The 15,200-nt window shown below is 39.5% G+C and overlaps 1 protein-coding gene across 2 annotated transcripts in view; it reads right to left on the bottom strand.

The window, feature by feature from the left end:
* Positions 1–754: 754 nt before the first annotated feature.
* Positions 755–15,200, bottom strand: part of NUP160 (nucleoporin 160) — a 54,887-nt gene continuing 40,441 nt past the window's right edge. For both annotated transcript variants that reach the window (XM_004264113.4, XM_033412912.2), the window contains 13 exons: positions 13,722–13,817; positions 13,528–13,622; positions 13,337–13,433; positions 13,143–13,248; positions 9,104–9,264; positions 7,682–7,742; positions 6,795–6,905; positions 6,495–6,618; positions 5,420–5,521; positions 4,654–4,795; positions 2,864–2,989; positions 2,324–2,428; positions 755–1,860 (listed from right to left, as the gene is read on the bottom strand). In XM_004264113.4, the coding sequence (XP_004264161.1) occupies positions 1,771–1,860; positions 2,324–2,428; positions 2,864–2,989; positions 4,654–4,795; positions 5,420–5,521; positions 6,495–6,618; positions 6,795–6,905; positions 7,682–7,742; positions 9,104–9,264; positions 13,143–13,248; positions 13,337–13,433; positions 13,528–13,622; positions 13,722–13,817 (1,416 nt within the window). In that variant the 3' untranslated portion in view covers positions 755–1,770. The remainder of the gene's footprint in view (positions 1,861–2,323; positions 2,429–2,863; positions 2,990–4,653; positions 4,796–5,419; positions 5,522–6,494; positions 6,619–6,794; positions 6,906–7,681; positions 7,743–9,103; positions 9,265–13,142; positions 13,249–13,336; positions 13,434–13,527; positions 13,623–13,721; positions 13,818–15,200) is intronic.

Below are 15,200 nucleotides of genomic sequence, written 5' to 3'. Positions count from 1 at the left end.
TTTAAGAACTATGAAGTTTTCCTCCAAGAGTCACACCTTTATTTAATGGTAGTTAAGCACTAAAAAAGAAGGGACCCCTTTTAATAGCAATTTGTAATCAGGAAATTGCCAGAGTTGGAAAACACAAGGAAAGACGATGCTATTAATACATCACATGGTCCAGAAAACGAAACTGCGGACTCAAAGTGATGAGAAAAGTGAAGTGAAAGAATGTGGACACCTTTGTTCTGTTCTGGTTGGATTTCAAAGTGAGGAAGGTGGAAGAAAATTGACAGAAGAGCTGGGCTGGCTCCAGCATGAGTTCTAGGTCTTGAACTAAAATAGTGAGGACAGGAAAAGCTGGTCAGTGTCTTATGAACTGCCACCATGGAAACCACTGCTTTGATCAACAATGCAAATGAACAGCTTTCTGCAACAGGGCCAGTCTTGAGCTACTTCTTATCTTTCAGAAATGGCTACAAGAGGGTTTGACATTTTTCAGGCTGTAGGTTATCATCCATTAGTCACTCATGAAAATATATCAAGTGAGGATACATATTTTGTGAAAGCTTTCTCTTGGTTATATATGTATATACAGGTCAAAGTATATTTCTCGCTACAGTTGTAAGCCACAAGTTTATGGAGCTGGAAAGGCAAGACATCTTGTGGCCCCTAATTGCATCAAACACTTCGCATTAATCGTGGCAGAGATAATGTGAAGAAAGAGTCACATACCGCAATATCTACCAATAACAGTACCACAGGGAAACTCACATTGTTATTTAAAATATATAATGTAAATATGGTATTGACATAAAAATTAAATGCTTATGAACAACTCAAGAAAGATCAAAGGGCATATAAGCAAGTACTATACAGATGGTTTCCTTAAAAGATAAATTTTAATATACAGAATAAAATTCAAGAGTTTATTTTTTCACGTCCCCCCGAATTTGTGGCCATGAATGCCTCTGAATCTGAAGAGGAAAGTTTATATTTTGGTCCAATATGTTATTAGACTGCCTGTATGATCAAGTCCGGCTTGATTATCATAAATCATAGAGGTTAATGGAATTTACTTTGAAAATGTATTACTTTTACAGATGATAAATTTTCAATTTTTTCTTAGCTAAGAGTTTATTCCACTTTAGCCTCAGAACCAGATTCAAGATATCTTCCTTAAAAAAAAAAAAAAAAGATATCTTCCTTAACAGCTGGTCATCACGTTAGGCTTAATCTAGGCAAATTACTTAATACCTTATTGGAGATCATAAAAAAACTCCACAATAAATAATGAAAAGGGTATGCAAAATCATTAGCCTCTGTTTGCAATACAGAAAATACATGTCAGTTCTGGACCAAAATAATTCCATTGAAATACAAAAAGTGATAGGGAAGAATGAAAGGATTTGCAGTGACTGCTTTTGGTGGTCAGCTACAACGAACCAACAACCATCAGCTGTTTTGGAAAGTGTAGGTGGGTTTTAATTTTCAGATAAAGAATGTCTTCGGTAGTTTAAAAAAATATAAACTCTAAAAAAGCTTGTGAATCATATACAAAAGCAGCTGTCTGAGACCAAGGTTGAAAACCAGAAACTGTGTGTTAGCACCACCAGCAAGCACAGGTCCTGTGACTCATCTGCCCTTCTTTCTTGTGCAGAATGCAGACTTGACTGTTGTACACATCATCTACAGGTATAAAAACCGGCCTGGAGTACAGGTTTCCTGTTGGGTAAAGTCTTAAGCCCTAAGAGGCACCAAGCAGTTCCAAAGGCTGGGCAACCATCCAGATCACAAGTTCCGACGATATAATAAATCCCGTGTTGCCTTATCAACTTTTTGCTGGTAGTCCTCCAATTTGTCAAGTATTTTCTGGGACAGCTGTAGGAGAAAAGAAGGGAATCATTGGAGAATAGGTCAAGGACTGAAAAAGACTAAAGTTATCAATCACTTTGACTTCAGCAACCAGATTTCTCCTAATAAAGTTGTGAGCCATTGTGCTTCATTTAACCACCATTCAGTATAGGAGTCTGCTCTGTGACTCCACTGATATAACTGGACTTTTCTGCTATATACAATACTCCAACCCTGTTTCCCTAACGAATTTCTAAATATGCAAATCATACCAGTATTTTTAATAAAAGCTTTATTAGCTCTCTTCCCAGAACCAGAGAGGTTATATCTGACTTAACTAATCATCTCATAAAGGGATTGGGCAGCATGTGAAGGGCAATAAATGGCTTCTGCCCTCTCCTTAATCCTTGAGAACCAGAAAAGCAAGCTTTAAGGTGTAACTGCTAACGCAAGGGCTTATATAAAATGCCCCAGGAGAGGGTTTACTCACTGCAATGTTGTGACTGTTGGCACTGTTCTCTCCCAGAGCCTGCAGAAGCTGATCAATGGAAGAGTATGGGAGCCACACCATTGGAGCTGTTGCAGACAGTGGAAACTGGAAAGAAAAATACCTATTATTTGAAGAAAATCTGAAAAGTGGACCATTTCTTCTGGGTAGCTACTTCCACAGGATTCGATAACATGAAATGCTTTACTTGTTTTCACAACAAGAAATTGTGTGTGTATGCATGCATGTGCGCACACACACGTGTGCACACGGTACATGACTGGAACCCCGCATCTCTTTTCAACTGGGGAACTGGTCCTTTTCTTAGTTAAATCAAATGTATTTTTAAATTCATATCATCTTTTATCTTAAAGTAGGGCTAAGGCTGATTAGGGATAAACACACTCAACAAAACTCTTCTCTAAATTGTCAATGAATGATACTATTTCCAGTCTGAAATTTAGATGTAAATTATCTGAAAAAACTTTGGAAAAGGAAAGTGTGATAATACAGAATTAAAAGGAAATGTGGATACAAGCCTACCTCAATTCCAAAGTACTGATGTCCTTTTCCCAATACAGCATCCACATATTCTGAAACCAAATCCACAGCTTCTTCTAAAAGGTCATAGTTTAAGTAGAGACGGAGCAACTCAGCAGCATCAACCTTCTGTAAAAAGTTAGTGATTAAGAACACTTACCAATTTCCAACTTACCTGGGCATGGACCAAAGGATGTTGAGTGTCTGATTCCCTGGCATTTATACTTTTCATTATAAATAAACAAACACCTTGGTTTACTTATCTTGGGATGAGGGTCGGATTCCCAAGAGCCCAGTTACCTCTGCGCACCTTGTGAGGCCCTTTCTGTTAAGTGGCCTTCCTCACCTGTTCTGTGATCTAAGACACATTTTAATTCTTTCCTAATTCGTTTCCACAGTAGTAAGTCAACAAACCTTCCCAGAAATGCTGAATACCAGAGATAACATAGTCACATTAATTCTCAGAAACATACGAATGACAAATGAGAAAGAAGTTAAAAGAATCACCAACTTTAAATGCTTGAATTACATTTGTATTTAACTCAGGGTGAGAGAAAAGTGATACAGCCTCAGTTTGGAAGGCCTCTCCTAATTATGTCAATTATGTCAATTATGCTTTCTATATTCTGATTTGATCACAGTCTTAACTTTTACCATCTTAGCTGCTTTCTCTACTTTCTAACTTAAAAAAATAGGTTAACTTTCTTAAGCTTTATATTCTCTTTTCCTATTGTGCCCAGTGTATTTCAGGTACAGTAGTTCTCAAACTTAGCATGCATCAAATCAAATCATGACCTTGTTAAAATATAGATCCTGGATCCCAACTCCAAGGTAATTTGATTCTGTAAGTCTGGGATGGAGCTCAGGAATCTATATTTTGAAGAAGCCCACCATCAAAATAATTTAATGCAGGTGGCCCAAGGACCCAATTTTGACAGAAACTGAAAGAAACACTGTTGTAGAATGTAGTGGAATAACTGAGGACATGGAAAGGAGATGTGACCCATAAGCCCCCCGCCCCGCAAACCGGGGGCCTGCGAAGAAGCATTGGGTGCTTTGGGCACTGATCCATGAGATGTCCTCAGTATAATCAGAGTGGTGGGAATGCAAGGAAATGTCCTTGTGCTACTTCAGTATAATCAAAATAATGGTGGGAACCTTGTGCTGCTTTTGTGCTCAAGGACGAAGCACGGCATGTTTTCAAGAAAGCCCATTATTGCTTGTATAATCAACAGAAACATATGTTGCTGCTTTGGCATTTCTGGAATGTTAAGAAAATAAGTCTTAAAATGTAAACCTAGATAATGCTTTAATAAAAGCTACCACAGCAGGACAGACGGCGCTGTTTTGCCTGAGCGAGCGGCAGCCCTCTACTGCTGTGCTTCGGCACAATTCATCTCGTGTGACGAGCTTGCTTTCAGCCCTGTCATAAGATAAACTACAACAGTAGACTTTGAAAAGAATTCCACTCACTCCTGTGAATTTTTTGAGTAATGAATAGTGAATGCTGTGTTCCATATATACTCATTGTTCTAAATACACACTCATTGTTCAGTGAGCACACAAGCATGCATTAACTTAATCACCAACACGGAGAACTTTAAATCTAAACACCCAGTACTTCACAGGACTGAAGTAAACTGTTTTTAGCTAAGACTGAGAAGCTGTAAGTATATAAGTCGGTATATTTCCATAAATTGTCACTCTATCTTTTCCTTTTTAATCATCTCATGAAGTTATTCAGGACGATAAAGACCAGGTTCTTACTCTCTATAAGTTAAGATACCACTTACCTTATAACTGTTTATAAGCCAGTTAGGCAGAGGCACTCCATGAGACAAGAGCTTGTTGATTACACAGTGGTGATATAAGTTATTGTGGACTTTGTACTTTTCCAGGTAAGTTGATAATAGCCTCCATGCTTCATCTGTAGCACTTGATAAAAGGAGAAAGGACTTTGAGTTCCAGATTCTTAATAGATAATTATAGTACCATTCAAAACATGTATTTACATGGAAAAAATCTTTATAGACACTCACAACAGAATTGATAATACAGCTAAATGACAACTAACATTATTAGGGCCAATGTGACTTAGGGGTGGTACTAGAAACTAGATGACTTGGATTCTTGTATTTCCCAATGACCACATATTAACTCAACTAAACAATTCACTTTACTTGTTTGTTCCAGATTTCTAAAACAAGGAAATTGGCTCAGACCACTATTTCCAAACCTGATCAAGCATTAGAATCATGCAGTAGTTCTGATTTAGAAGATTAGGGTGATATCTTGTAATCTGTACTTTGATAGTAATTCTGGTGTTAATTTAGGGTTTGAAAAATAATGTCAGAAGACTTCAAGACTGTAAAATGCTATAATTCTAAAGTGCTAAGCTGCATAATACAAATTATAAATGCAATTCAGGAAAGGGAAGTTTACTGAGGGTTAGGGTTGTTAGAGAAGGATTCTGAAGACACTAAAGTACACTCAGGTAGACACTGGGGAAGGATATGGAGGGTAAGCCCTTGCAGGGTTGGATGAAGACTAGGGCTATACCTAGACTCCTTAGTGGTGATGACTGATGAGAGCTGATTGGCTGCTAGCCAGGCCCAGGCTTCTGCTTGGGCTGCCTCTCCTCCAAACTGCAATTTGATGCATCTGCAATGAAAATGGTTCCACACAGAGTAAACTAATTTGCTGAAAAGCACCACATTATTTTGCTACTGAAACTGGAGACGAGATGACAACTTTAGCTCTAGTCTATTACTAAATTCACCCTGGGTACTGGCTCTTCCCTCTCCTCACAGCCACACAACTGGATGACCCACAAGGCCATTAATAAGTGTTGAGATTATTTACTTACAAGAGAAAATTGATGATGAAAAATTCTGATGGTGGGCTTCCCTGGTGGTGCAGTGGTTAAGAATCTGCCTGCCAATGCAGGGGACATGGGTTCGAGCCCTGGTCCGGGAAGATCCCACATGCCGCGGAGCAACTAAGCCCGTGCGCCACAACTACTGAGCCTGCGCTCTAGAGCCTGGAAGCCACAACTACTGAGCCCACGTGCCACAACTACTGAAGCCCGTGCGGCTAGAGCCCATGCTCTGCAACAAGAGAAGCTACCACAATGAGAAGCCTGCTCACCGCAACGAAGAGTAGCCCCTGCTCGCTGCAACTAGAGAGAGAAAGCCCGCATGCAGGAAGGAAAATCCAACGCAGCCAAAAAAAAAAAAATCTGATGGTTTATTTCTAGCTCACAAACAACTTGACTAATATTTAGGTATAATGTAACTTTAATAAGAAGTACTTTTTAACAATGTTTGCAGGGGCCACTAGATGTCCTAAAGGATTGAAGAGAACATATGCCTTATCTAAGTGGACACCACTGTTTAACCCAGGTTATCTACTGTCATGTGGCCATGTGGGCTCAGGAATGCCAGATCTGATTTCTCAAAAGAAGCTATAAATCAAGATTAAAAAAAAAAAAATCATTGTGTGTATTACACAAAAACTGTTCTTTAAAGCAGCCTTGTAGGATACCGGCTCGTGTGACTACTGCTTCACACTAAGCAACAGCAGAGTATTTTTGCATTAGAAAATTAAGATTACTGAAAGACAATTGCATACATACTTGAAAGCAAGTCCCTCAAAGACTGGCATTAAGGGAAGCTTAAAAGTCTGGCAGAGTGCTATGGCAGTGTCAAAGAGGCCAGCCTGAACCAAGAGAGTGACCATCTCCTCTGCTGACGAACTTCCTGCGGAAATGGAAAAGAGCTATTTAGTGCACCCAACGGCATATGGAAATGAACTGAACCCAAAGACTGCTTCCTTGATGAATACCTCATAATAACAATGACATGCTTTAATACCCATCTAGTATACTATGTCCACTGCCCGGCCCTAAAATGTGCTGTTGGTGCTGAATGCCTACCTGCAACCGCGACTGCTGAGGGATCGTGCTGAGCTAGAGTGAGGCGAATGCGAGCCAAGGAACACTCTTTCTCCAGATCTTCTAGTTCCAGGATTTCAATTTGTCTATTTGCTATAAGCCAAAGAAAAACATTTTCAATTCCCAAAGTACAAAGGAAGTGCCTATTAGACTAACTCAACCTGTCAATTCCCACTAAAAATTAAGTAACATTCAGTTTTAATTTCATGAAGGTGGGGAGAAAACAAGGGGTTCAATAAAAGCTAACTTGAAAAATAAAGTAACATCCCGGTCTCACACTACAGCTGAGTCAAATCAAAGGACTCTAATGACAACAGCTGCAAATGAGGAGGCACTTGCAAGGCCTTTCACAAATAATTTCAATTAACTCTTACAACTGTGAAACACTGCTATCTCTATCAGTAAGAAAGGAGCATGCTCAAAGTGAGAGGCAGAATTAAAACCAACTGTGCCTGACTCTAGAGCCCAGGCTCTTTAAGGAAGGAAATCATGCCTCCATGGTGATACCAAAGGAGCCTGATAAAAAAACGTTTGGTACTAAGCTGATTTAAAAACAACAAATGCACACGCGCGCGCGCACACACACACACACACACACACACACACGTATTTTTAAGCATTTTCATTTCCCATACAGGCATACAAAGTTTCAAAGAGCTACCAGACAACCTTTAACAGAATATTGAAAACAAACTACCAAGAAGGAACTTTACAATATTTTAGTAATATAACTACCATACATATACAATATACTACAATATAATTATACACAGTATTACAACTACTATCCAAAAAATAAATATAAATAATACTACTATAACAATATAATTGCTCTTCAGCAAAGAATCAGCATGAGATCCCTGACTCACTTGGGGCAGCTGTGCATTCTCCATCATGATTCCTCTTAGGGGATGCTCCAGGGCGATCATACTGAAAAGACAAAACAATAGATATAACTGTGAGAAACTAGGGGTTTTTTAAAAAATTAATTTTATTTTTTGGCTGCATCGTGTGGCATGTGGGATCTTAGTTCCCTGACCAGGGATTGAACTCATGCCCCTGTGGTGGAAGCGTGGAGTCTTAACCACTGGACCGCTGGGGAAGTCCCTGAAAAATGAGCATTTTATTTTCATATCATTTTTTTTGTGTGTGGGAACTTTTATTCTTTTTTCTATTTTATTCATTAAAAAAAATTTATTTATTTATTTTTGGCTGTGTTGGGTTTTTGTTTCTGTGCGAGGGCTTTTTCCAGTTGCGGTAAGCGGGGGCCACTCTTCATCGCGGTGTGCGGCCTCTCTTGTTGTGGAGCACAGGCTCCAGATGCGCAGGCTCAGTAGTTGTGGCTCATGGGCCCAGTTGCTCCACGGTATGTGGGATCTTTCCAGACCAGGGCTCGAACCCGTGTCCCCTGCATTGGCAGGCAGATTCTTAACCACTGTGCCACCAGGGAAGCCCCTCATTTTTAATATATACCCTTTTTTTTTTCATTAACTATGATCCAGAGCTTTCAGGCTTAAATTCTCTCAACGTAAATTATGTTTATTTCAACTAGCACAGCTCTTCTCACAAAAGTACTGTAACTACTAGACAAAGAAATGGAGTTGTTTGCCAACTTGGCTCACTTAGCTAAAATATGTTACTGAGTCCAAGGACACAGATTTGATCTCCATATAAACCACTTGACTTTCCTTGGTTTCAGAGTTACATTCTCTACCCATAACCCTGGGAAGAAGCATAGTACATTCAGGAATTATACAATACAAGTAGCTGGGAGTATATGACCCCATCAGCATGACAAAAAAAAAACACCTCACAGTTCGCCTCCCCTAAAATAGTAGCAATAGATTAAATTAACAAAAATGAATGAAATAAAAGCAGCTACCACTTACTGAGCACTTTCTGCAGGCCAGGCACTGTCACTGCTCTAAGCACTCTACATGAATTATCTCATTTAATACCCAAACAATCCTATAAGGTAGACATTATTATTGTCATCATCCCTATTTTATCCAAGAGGCTAACTGGACAGTAAAAGATTAAGTAATTTGCCTGAAGTTAGGTTGTCTAACTCCAAAACCACTCTGTAATACTTATTCCTACAATAATTCTGAACTTGGAAACTAAAGGGGTAGTAACATGTAACAAATGAATTGCTACAAAAATATATTAAGTCCACAAATATCCCAGTGGAAATTTTAAATGAAATGAAGCAAAATGAGGTAATAGTTTTCAAAGGACCAAACCAAATAAATTAAATGATCCCCCAATTCCAGGATGGAAAGTTTTCATACCACTGCACCAGATGCTGGCTGAACAATCCATGCGTATTCTGGGCGAATAAGGCGTAAACAATTAATAGCAGCCAGATAACAGTTGCCTTGCTTCTCAAGTCCCCGGAGAGTTCGAACCTCTCTGCCAAGACGCATTCCGTACTCAAACATCACTGTGCCAGCTATAAGGCAATAATAGACATTACAATTTCAAAAACGTATCTCTTTAGAGATACACAGAGAGTTTGTCACACTTATCAAACATTAAAATTTAAAACAAAAATTGAGTTTAACTTAAAACCACAAAAAATCATGTGCTGGTGAGAATGTGGAAAAATTGGAACCCTTGTGTACTGCTGTAGGGAATGTAAACTGGTATAGCCACTACGGAAAACAGTACGGCAGTTCTTCAAAAAATTAAAAATAGAATTACCTTATAATTCATCAATTCCACTTTTGGGTATATACCACCCCCCCAAAAACAAACAAACGAACTGAAAGCAGAGTCTTGCAGAATTATTTGTACATCCTTGTTCCTAGCAGTATTATTCACAACAGGCAAAAGATGGAAACATCCAAGTTTCCAGAAAAATGTGATATATCCATACAATGGAATATTATAAATTCTGACACTTGCTACAACATGGATGAACCTTAAAGAGTTTATGCCAAGTGAAATAAGTCTGTCACAAAAGTCAAATACTATATGATTCTGGTAGCCAAATTTATAGACACAGAATAGAATGGTGGTTGCCAGGGGATGGGGGAGGAGGGAATGGGAAGTTGTTGTTTAAGGAGTATAGTTTCCATTTTGCAAGATGAAAATAATTCTGGAGACTGGTTATGCAGTAATGTGAAGGTACTTAGCACTACTAAATACTTAAGAATGGTTAAGATAGTAAAGTTTATGTATATGTACTTCACCACCACCACCACCAAAAAAAAAAAATCCCCCAAACATCTAAAATGTTACTTTTGATGTTTAGATACTACGTTCCCAGAGAGTACAGAGAGCTAGTCTCAGCCATATTGTCACCTATTCCCCACCCAGGATTTGGGTGCTCTGTCCAAATCATACTCATTTTTTTTTTTTTTTTGGCTATGCCATGTGGCATGTGGAATCTTAGTTCTCCGACCGGGGACTGAACCTGCACCCACTGTATTGGAAGTGTGGAGTCTTAACCACTGGACCACCAGGGAAGTCCCCCAAGGTCACAGACTCTTATTTTATTTTATTTTTTTAATAAATTTATTTATTTTTATTTTTGTCTGCGTTTGGTCTTTGTTGCTGCGCGCAGGCTTTCTCTAGTTGCGGCAAGCGGAGGCTACTCTTTGTTGCAGTACGTGGGCTTCTCATTGCAGTGGTTTCTCTTGTTGCGGAGCACAGGCTCTAGGCGTGCCGGCTTCAGTAGTTGTGGCACGTGGGCTCTAGAGCGCAGGCTCAGTAGTTGTGGTGCACGGGCTTAGCCACTCCGTGGCATGCGGGATCTTCCCAGACCAGGGCTCGAACCTGTGCCCCCTGCATTGGTGGGTGGATTCTTAACCACTGCTCCACCAGGGAAGTCCCAGACTCTCATTTTTATAATGCTTTAGTTACATAGGTTGAATGAAATATTGAAAAAACATTGTTCTGAGACAGCATGGGACTCCAGAAACTAAACAGATTTTAAAATTCCCTTTCAGTTTCCAAATCAAATCAAACTATTTTTCATCCCAACAAATATTTTGAGTGCCTGCAATATGTAAGACATTTTGTCAGAAAAACAGCCTTGCTCCAGAAAGACCTGAACGTTAATCTAGCTAAGCTGGTCTTAATCAGGTTGATGTAATGGATGTTGTCATTGTGAAAGTAGTAATATAGCTTGAATCATCTATTTTTCCTTTCTTGCATTACTCAAAGAATATGCAGGACTTCCCTGGTGGCGCAGTGGTTAAGAATCTGCCTGCCAATGCAGGGGACACGTGTTTGAGCCCTGGTCTGGGAAGATCCACATGCCACAGAGCAACTTATTCCATGAGCCACAACTACTGAGCCTGCGTGACACAACTACTGAAGCCCATGCGCCTAGAGCCCGTGCTCCGCAATAAGAGAAGCCACTGCAATGAGAAGCCCATGCACTGCAATGAAGAGTAGCCCCTGCTCGCCGCAACTAGAGAAAGCCTGCGCAGCAATGAAGACCCAACGCAGCCAAAAATAAATAAATAAATTTATTAAAAAAAAAAAGAAAAAGAATATGTAAACATATTTTACCATTAGGAATATTAAGAACATGCCTATGAATTACTTCCATCCATTCTTCCCAATGAAAATGAGTAAGAAACCTAATAAAAGACTCTGAGTGAAAATGGTATAAAAATGTTAGAGGTTCCAAAGGGTAACCACAATGGTCATCTTGTAAAATATGATCTTAAAACAGATATGTAATCCCTTTATTTTAGCTGACCTGATAATGACTTCATTGTCATCATACAAATCCAAATTTAGAAACGTTCTACAAAAATGACTGGCCTTTCTTCTTCAAATATATCAACGTCATCAAAGGCAAAGTAAGGCTAAAAGAATGCTCCAGATTAAAGGAGACTAAAGAGGACAATTAAATGCAAGATGTGATCCTAGATCAGGGGGTGAGGACAGTATGGGAGAAATGTACTATTAAAAAAAATCATTGGTCTTCCCTGGTGGTGCAGTGGTTAAGAATCTGCTGCCAATGCAGGGGATACAGGGTTGGGCCCTGCCCCAGGAAGGTCCCATATGCCGTGGAGCAAGTAACCCCATGCACCACAACTACTGAGCCTGCACTCTGAAGCCTGCAAGCCACAACAACTGAGCCCCGCACACCTAGAGTCCGTGCTCTGCAGCAAGAGAAGCCACGACAACAAGAGGCCCGCACTCGGCAACAAAGAGTAGCCCCTGCTCGTCACAACTAAAGAAAGTCCGTGCACAGCAATGAGGACCCAACACAGCCAAAAATAAATAAATTAAAAAAAAAAAACCCATTATGTTTGGCCATATTTAAATGTGAATAGCACATAAGATAAGAGCACCACATTTACATTTAATTCACAAAATTAGTTACATGTTCTCAGTTTGATAATTGTATTGAGGTTATATAAGGAAATGTCCTTGAGATGCAAGTATTTATGTACTGAGACATGATGTCCACAACTTACTCTCAAAAGGATCAGCAAAAATAAGAGAAAAGAAAGGCCAAAAGCAAAATGGTACAGGAACTTAAAACCAGCCACAAGAATTCAAGGTGCCTTTAGTGAAATAACATTTCTTTTAAAATTAGATGGAATGGACTTCCCTGGTGGCCCAGTGGTTAAGAATCCGCCTGCCAATGCAGGGGACACGGGTTCAAGCCCTGGTCCGGGAAGATCCCACATGCCGCGGAGCAACTAAGCCAGTGCACCACAACTACTGAGCCTGTACTCTAGAGCCTTCAAGCCACAACTACTGAGCCAGTGCGCCACAACTAATGAAGCCTACACACCTAGAGCCCATGCTCTGCAACAAGAGAAGCCACCGCAGTGAGAAGCCTGAACACCACAATGAAGAGTAGCCCCTGCTCACCGCAACTAGAGAAAGCCCGTGGGCAGCAATGAAGACCCAATGCAGCCAAAAAAATAAAAAATAATAGTAAAAAATAAAATTAGATGGAAGATACACACAGAATGCCATCTAACTAGAAATGCCTCAAGAATGTTCTAGAATGGGAGAAGTGCCCTTTTTTTTGGCCGCGCTGAGTGGCTTGTGGGGATCTTAGTTCCCTGACCAGGGATTGAAACTGTGCCCTCGGCAGTGAAAGCGGGGAGTCCTAACCAGTGGACCACCAGGGAATTCACGAGAAGTGCCTATCTTTAGGGCGTACAGGTAATCCACAAAAAGGTGAAGCTAACCTCGAACTTAAACATAAGTTCCCCAAATGCCTGTAGAGAACACTTGTCCAATGGTAAAAATAAGGTAAAAATTACTAAGTCAAACAGATAATATTTTTTGTAAGACACAATACAACTGATAAGGTTGCCTCCACAAAGACTGTACACTTCAACTGCTCACCCTTCCGGTAATTGTGACGATAGATGTGGAAGGCATACAGAAGCTCATAGTAATTGTAAGTCATAAGGTCCACAGCTCTCGCACGTGATTCAATTATTCCCACAACCTAAAGGAGGCAATCAGATATCAGAGTTAGTAGCCAGCATGACAACCACCACAGCTGTGTCCAGTCATCAGTGGATAAATAAAATTACCTCATTATGCAGATTCACATAGGGAAACTCTACAAGATCCTGTAGCTGTGAGCGTTCACAAAGAACTACCACCAGCTGCCGTAAACAATCTAACTGTCTAGAAGGAAAAGTGATATGAGGGTAAATTTTCTTAGTGGATTACACAGGGCTGGTAAATTGCCTCCTCTAAATAAGACTGTGAGATTGATTACCTGCTGGAATCAGGAATTTGGGTTAAGGCTTCATATGCGTGGCTATTGTGACCTAAATCCAAATGATGTTTGAAAATGCATGTCCTTAAAGTAGCCTAAGTATCAAACATAGGGAAAAAAAGAACAATAGAAATTAAAACACCACATCCACGATAAACCTCAAGGGCAATAACTAGATTACAGTTAGTCCTTACCTGACTTTTCCAGTCATCACCTGCTTCAGTTATTGCTGATGTAGCCAACTGAATAACCAGTTCAGGCAACCCAACGACATCGAGCAGACGCAAAACCTAAGGGGAAACAGAAGAAGAAATTTCCAGTAATATTAACATGGTATAATGCACTTCAAATTGGAATATGATTTAAAATCAATTAGAAAGATAAGTAGGTAAGATAAAGATTAAATCAAAGGTGCCGACAACAAGATGGACAAGATTATTTGGTTAATATTTAAGATTTTCCTTTAGATTCTACTGTTAAATAAGACACCTGTTGTAAACCCTTTATTGGTCTTTTCTGTGCACAGCTCTATCCTCAGTGTTTAGTACATAATAGGTTCTCAGTAAATGTTTGTTGAATGAGCAAATATAATTTCACTACTAACTTTTCCTACTAACTGTTTAGGTCACAGATGAATTTGAAGCCTAGTAAATTAGCATCATAGCCTTATAGAAACACTAAAGAGAATACATTAATGTCTGACATAACCCATTTCTAATACAACATAGGATAGTGCTCTTTAAACTTTTTTGATTGTCCACCCTATTGAGAATGTCTGAGTACACTCCCCAGACATTTACTTATACTATATACACACATTTCTAAAAAATATGTATAATAAGACTTTCAAAATAGAAATTTCTTAAAGATGAAGATAAAGGTAGTTTAAAAATTATTATTTGTAGTTATTAGTACTTACTGATTATTTGCTTTTTTCTGCCTTATTAGCAGTATAAAAACATCTTTTTCTTCTGGATGCTTACAGTTTTTTTTTTTTTTTTTTAAGGTTATACTTCTTAATGAAGTATAACATAGTTAGAAACGTACACAAATCCTAAGTACATAGCTGGTTGAACGTTCACAAAGTAAACATACCCATGTTCCCAGCAGCCAAGTTAAGAATTATAATATACCAATACTCCAAAGCCCCCGCATGACTCCTTCCAGCCACTACTGAATTTTATTAGTTTTGTTTTTAATTTCATGGAAACAGGATCTATAGTATTCTTTTGTGTGTGTGTGCCTACTTTTTTCTTCTTTTTTTTAAAAAAATAAATTTATTTATTTATTTACTTTTGGCTGCGTTGGGTCTTCGTTGCTGCACGCGGGCTCTCTCTAGTTGCCGCGAGTGGGGCCTACTCTTCATTGTGGTGTGCAGGCTTCTCACTGTGGTGGCTTCTCTTGTTGCAGAGCAGGGGCTCTAGGGTGCGCGGGCTTCTGTAGTTGTGGTGCACGGGCTTAGTTGCTCCACGGCATGTGGGATCTTCCCAGACCAGGGCTTGAACCCGTGTCTCCTGCATTGGCAGGTGGATTCTTAACCACTGCGCCACCAGGGAAGCCCTGTCTGCCTGCTTTTGCTTAACATGTTTGTAAGACTGATCTATGTTATTTCATTCAGCAATTCATTTCATTGCTGTGTTGTAGTCCATTGAAAGAATATACCATAATCCATT

This window comes from Orcinus orca, chromosome 8 (assembly GCF_937001465.1).
Source record: "Orcinus orca chromosome 8, mOrcOrc1.1, whole genome shotgun sequence".
Classification (NCBI taxonomy): Eukaryota; Metazoa; Chordata; class Mammalia; order Artiodactyla; family Delphinidae; genus Orcinus; species Orcinus orca.
The sequence above is the reverse complement of the archived record's forward strand: the minus strand, read 5'-3'. Positions and strand labels throughout refer to the sequence as shown.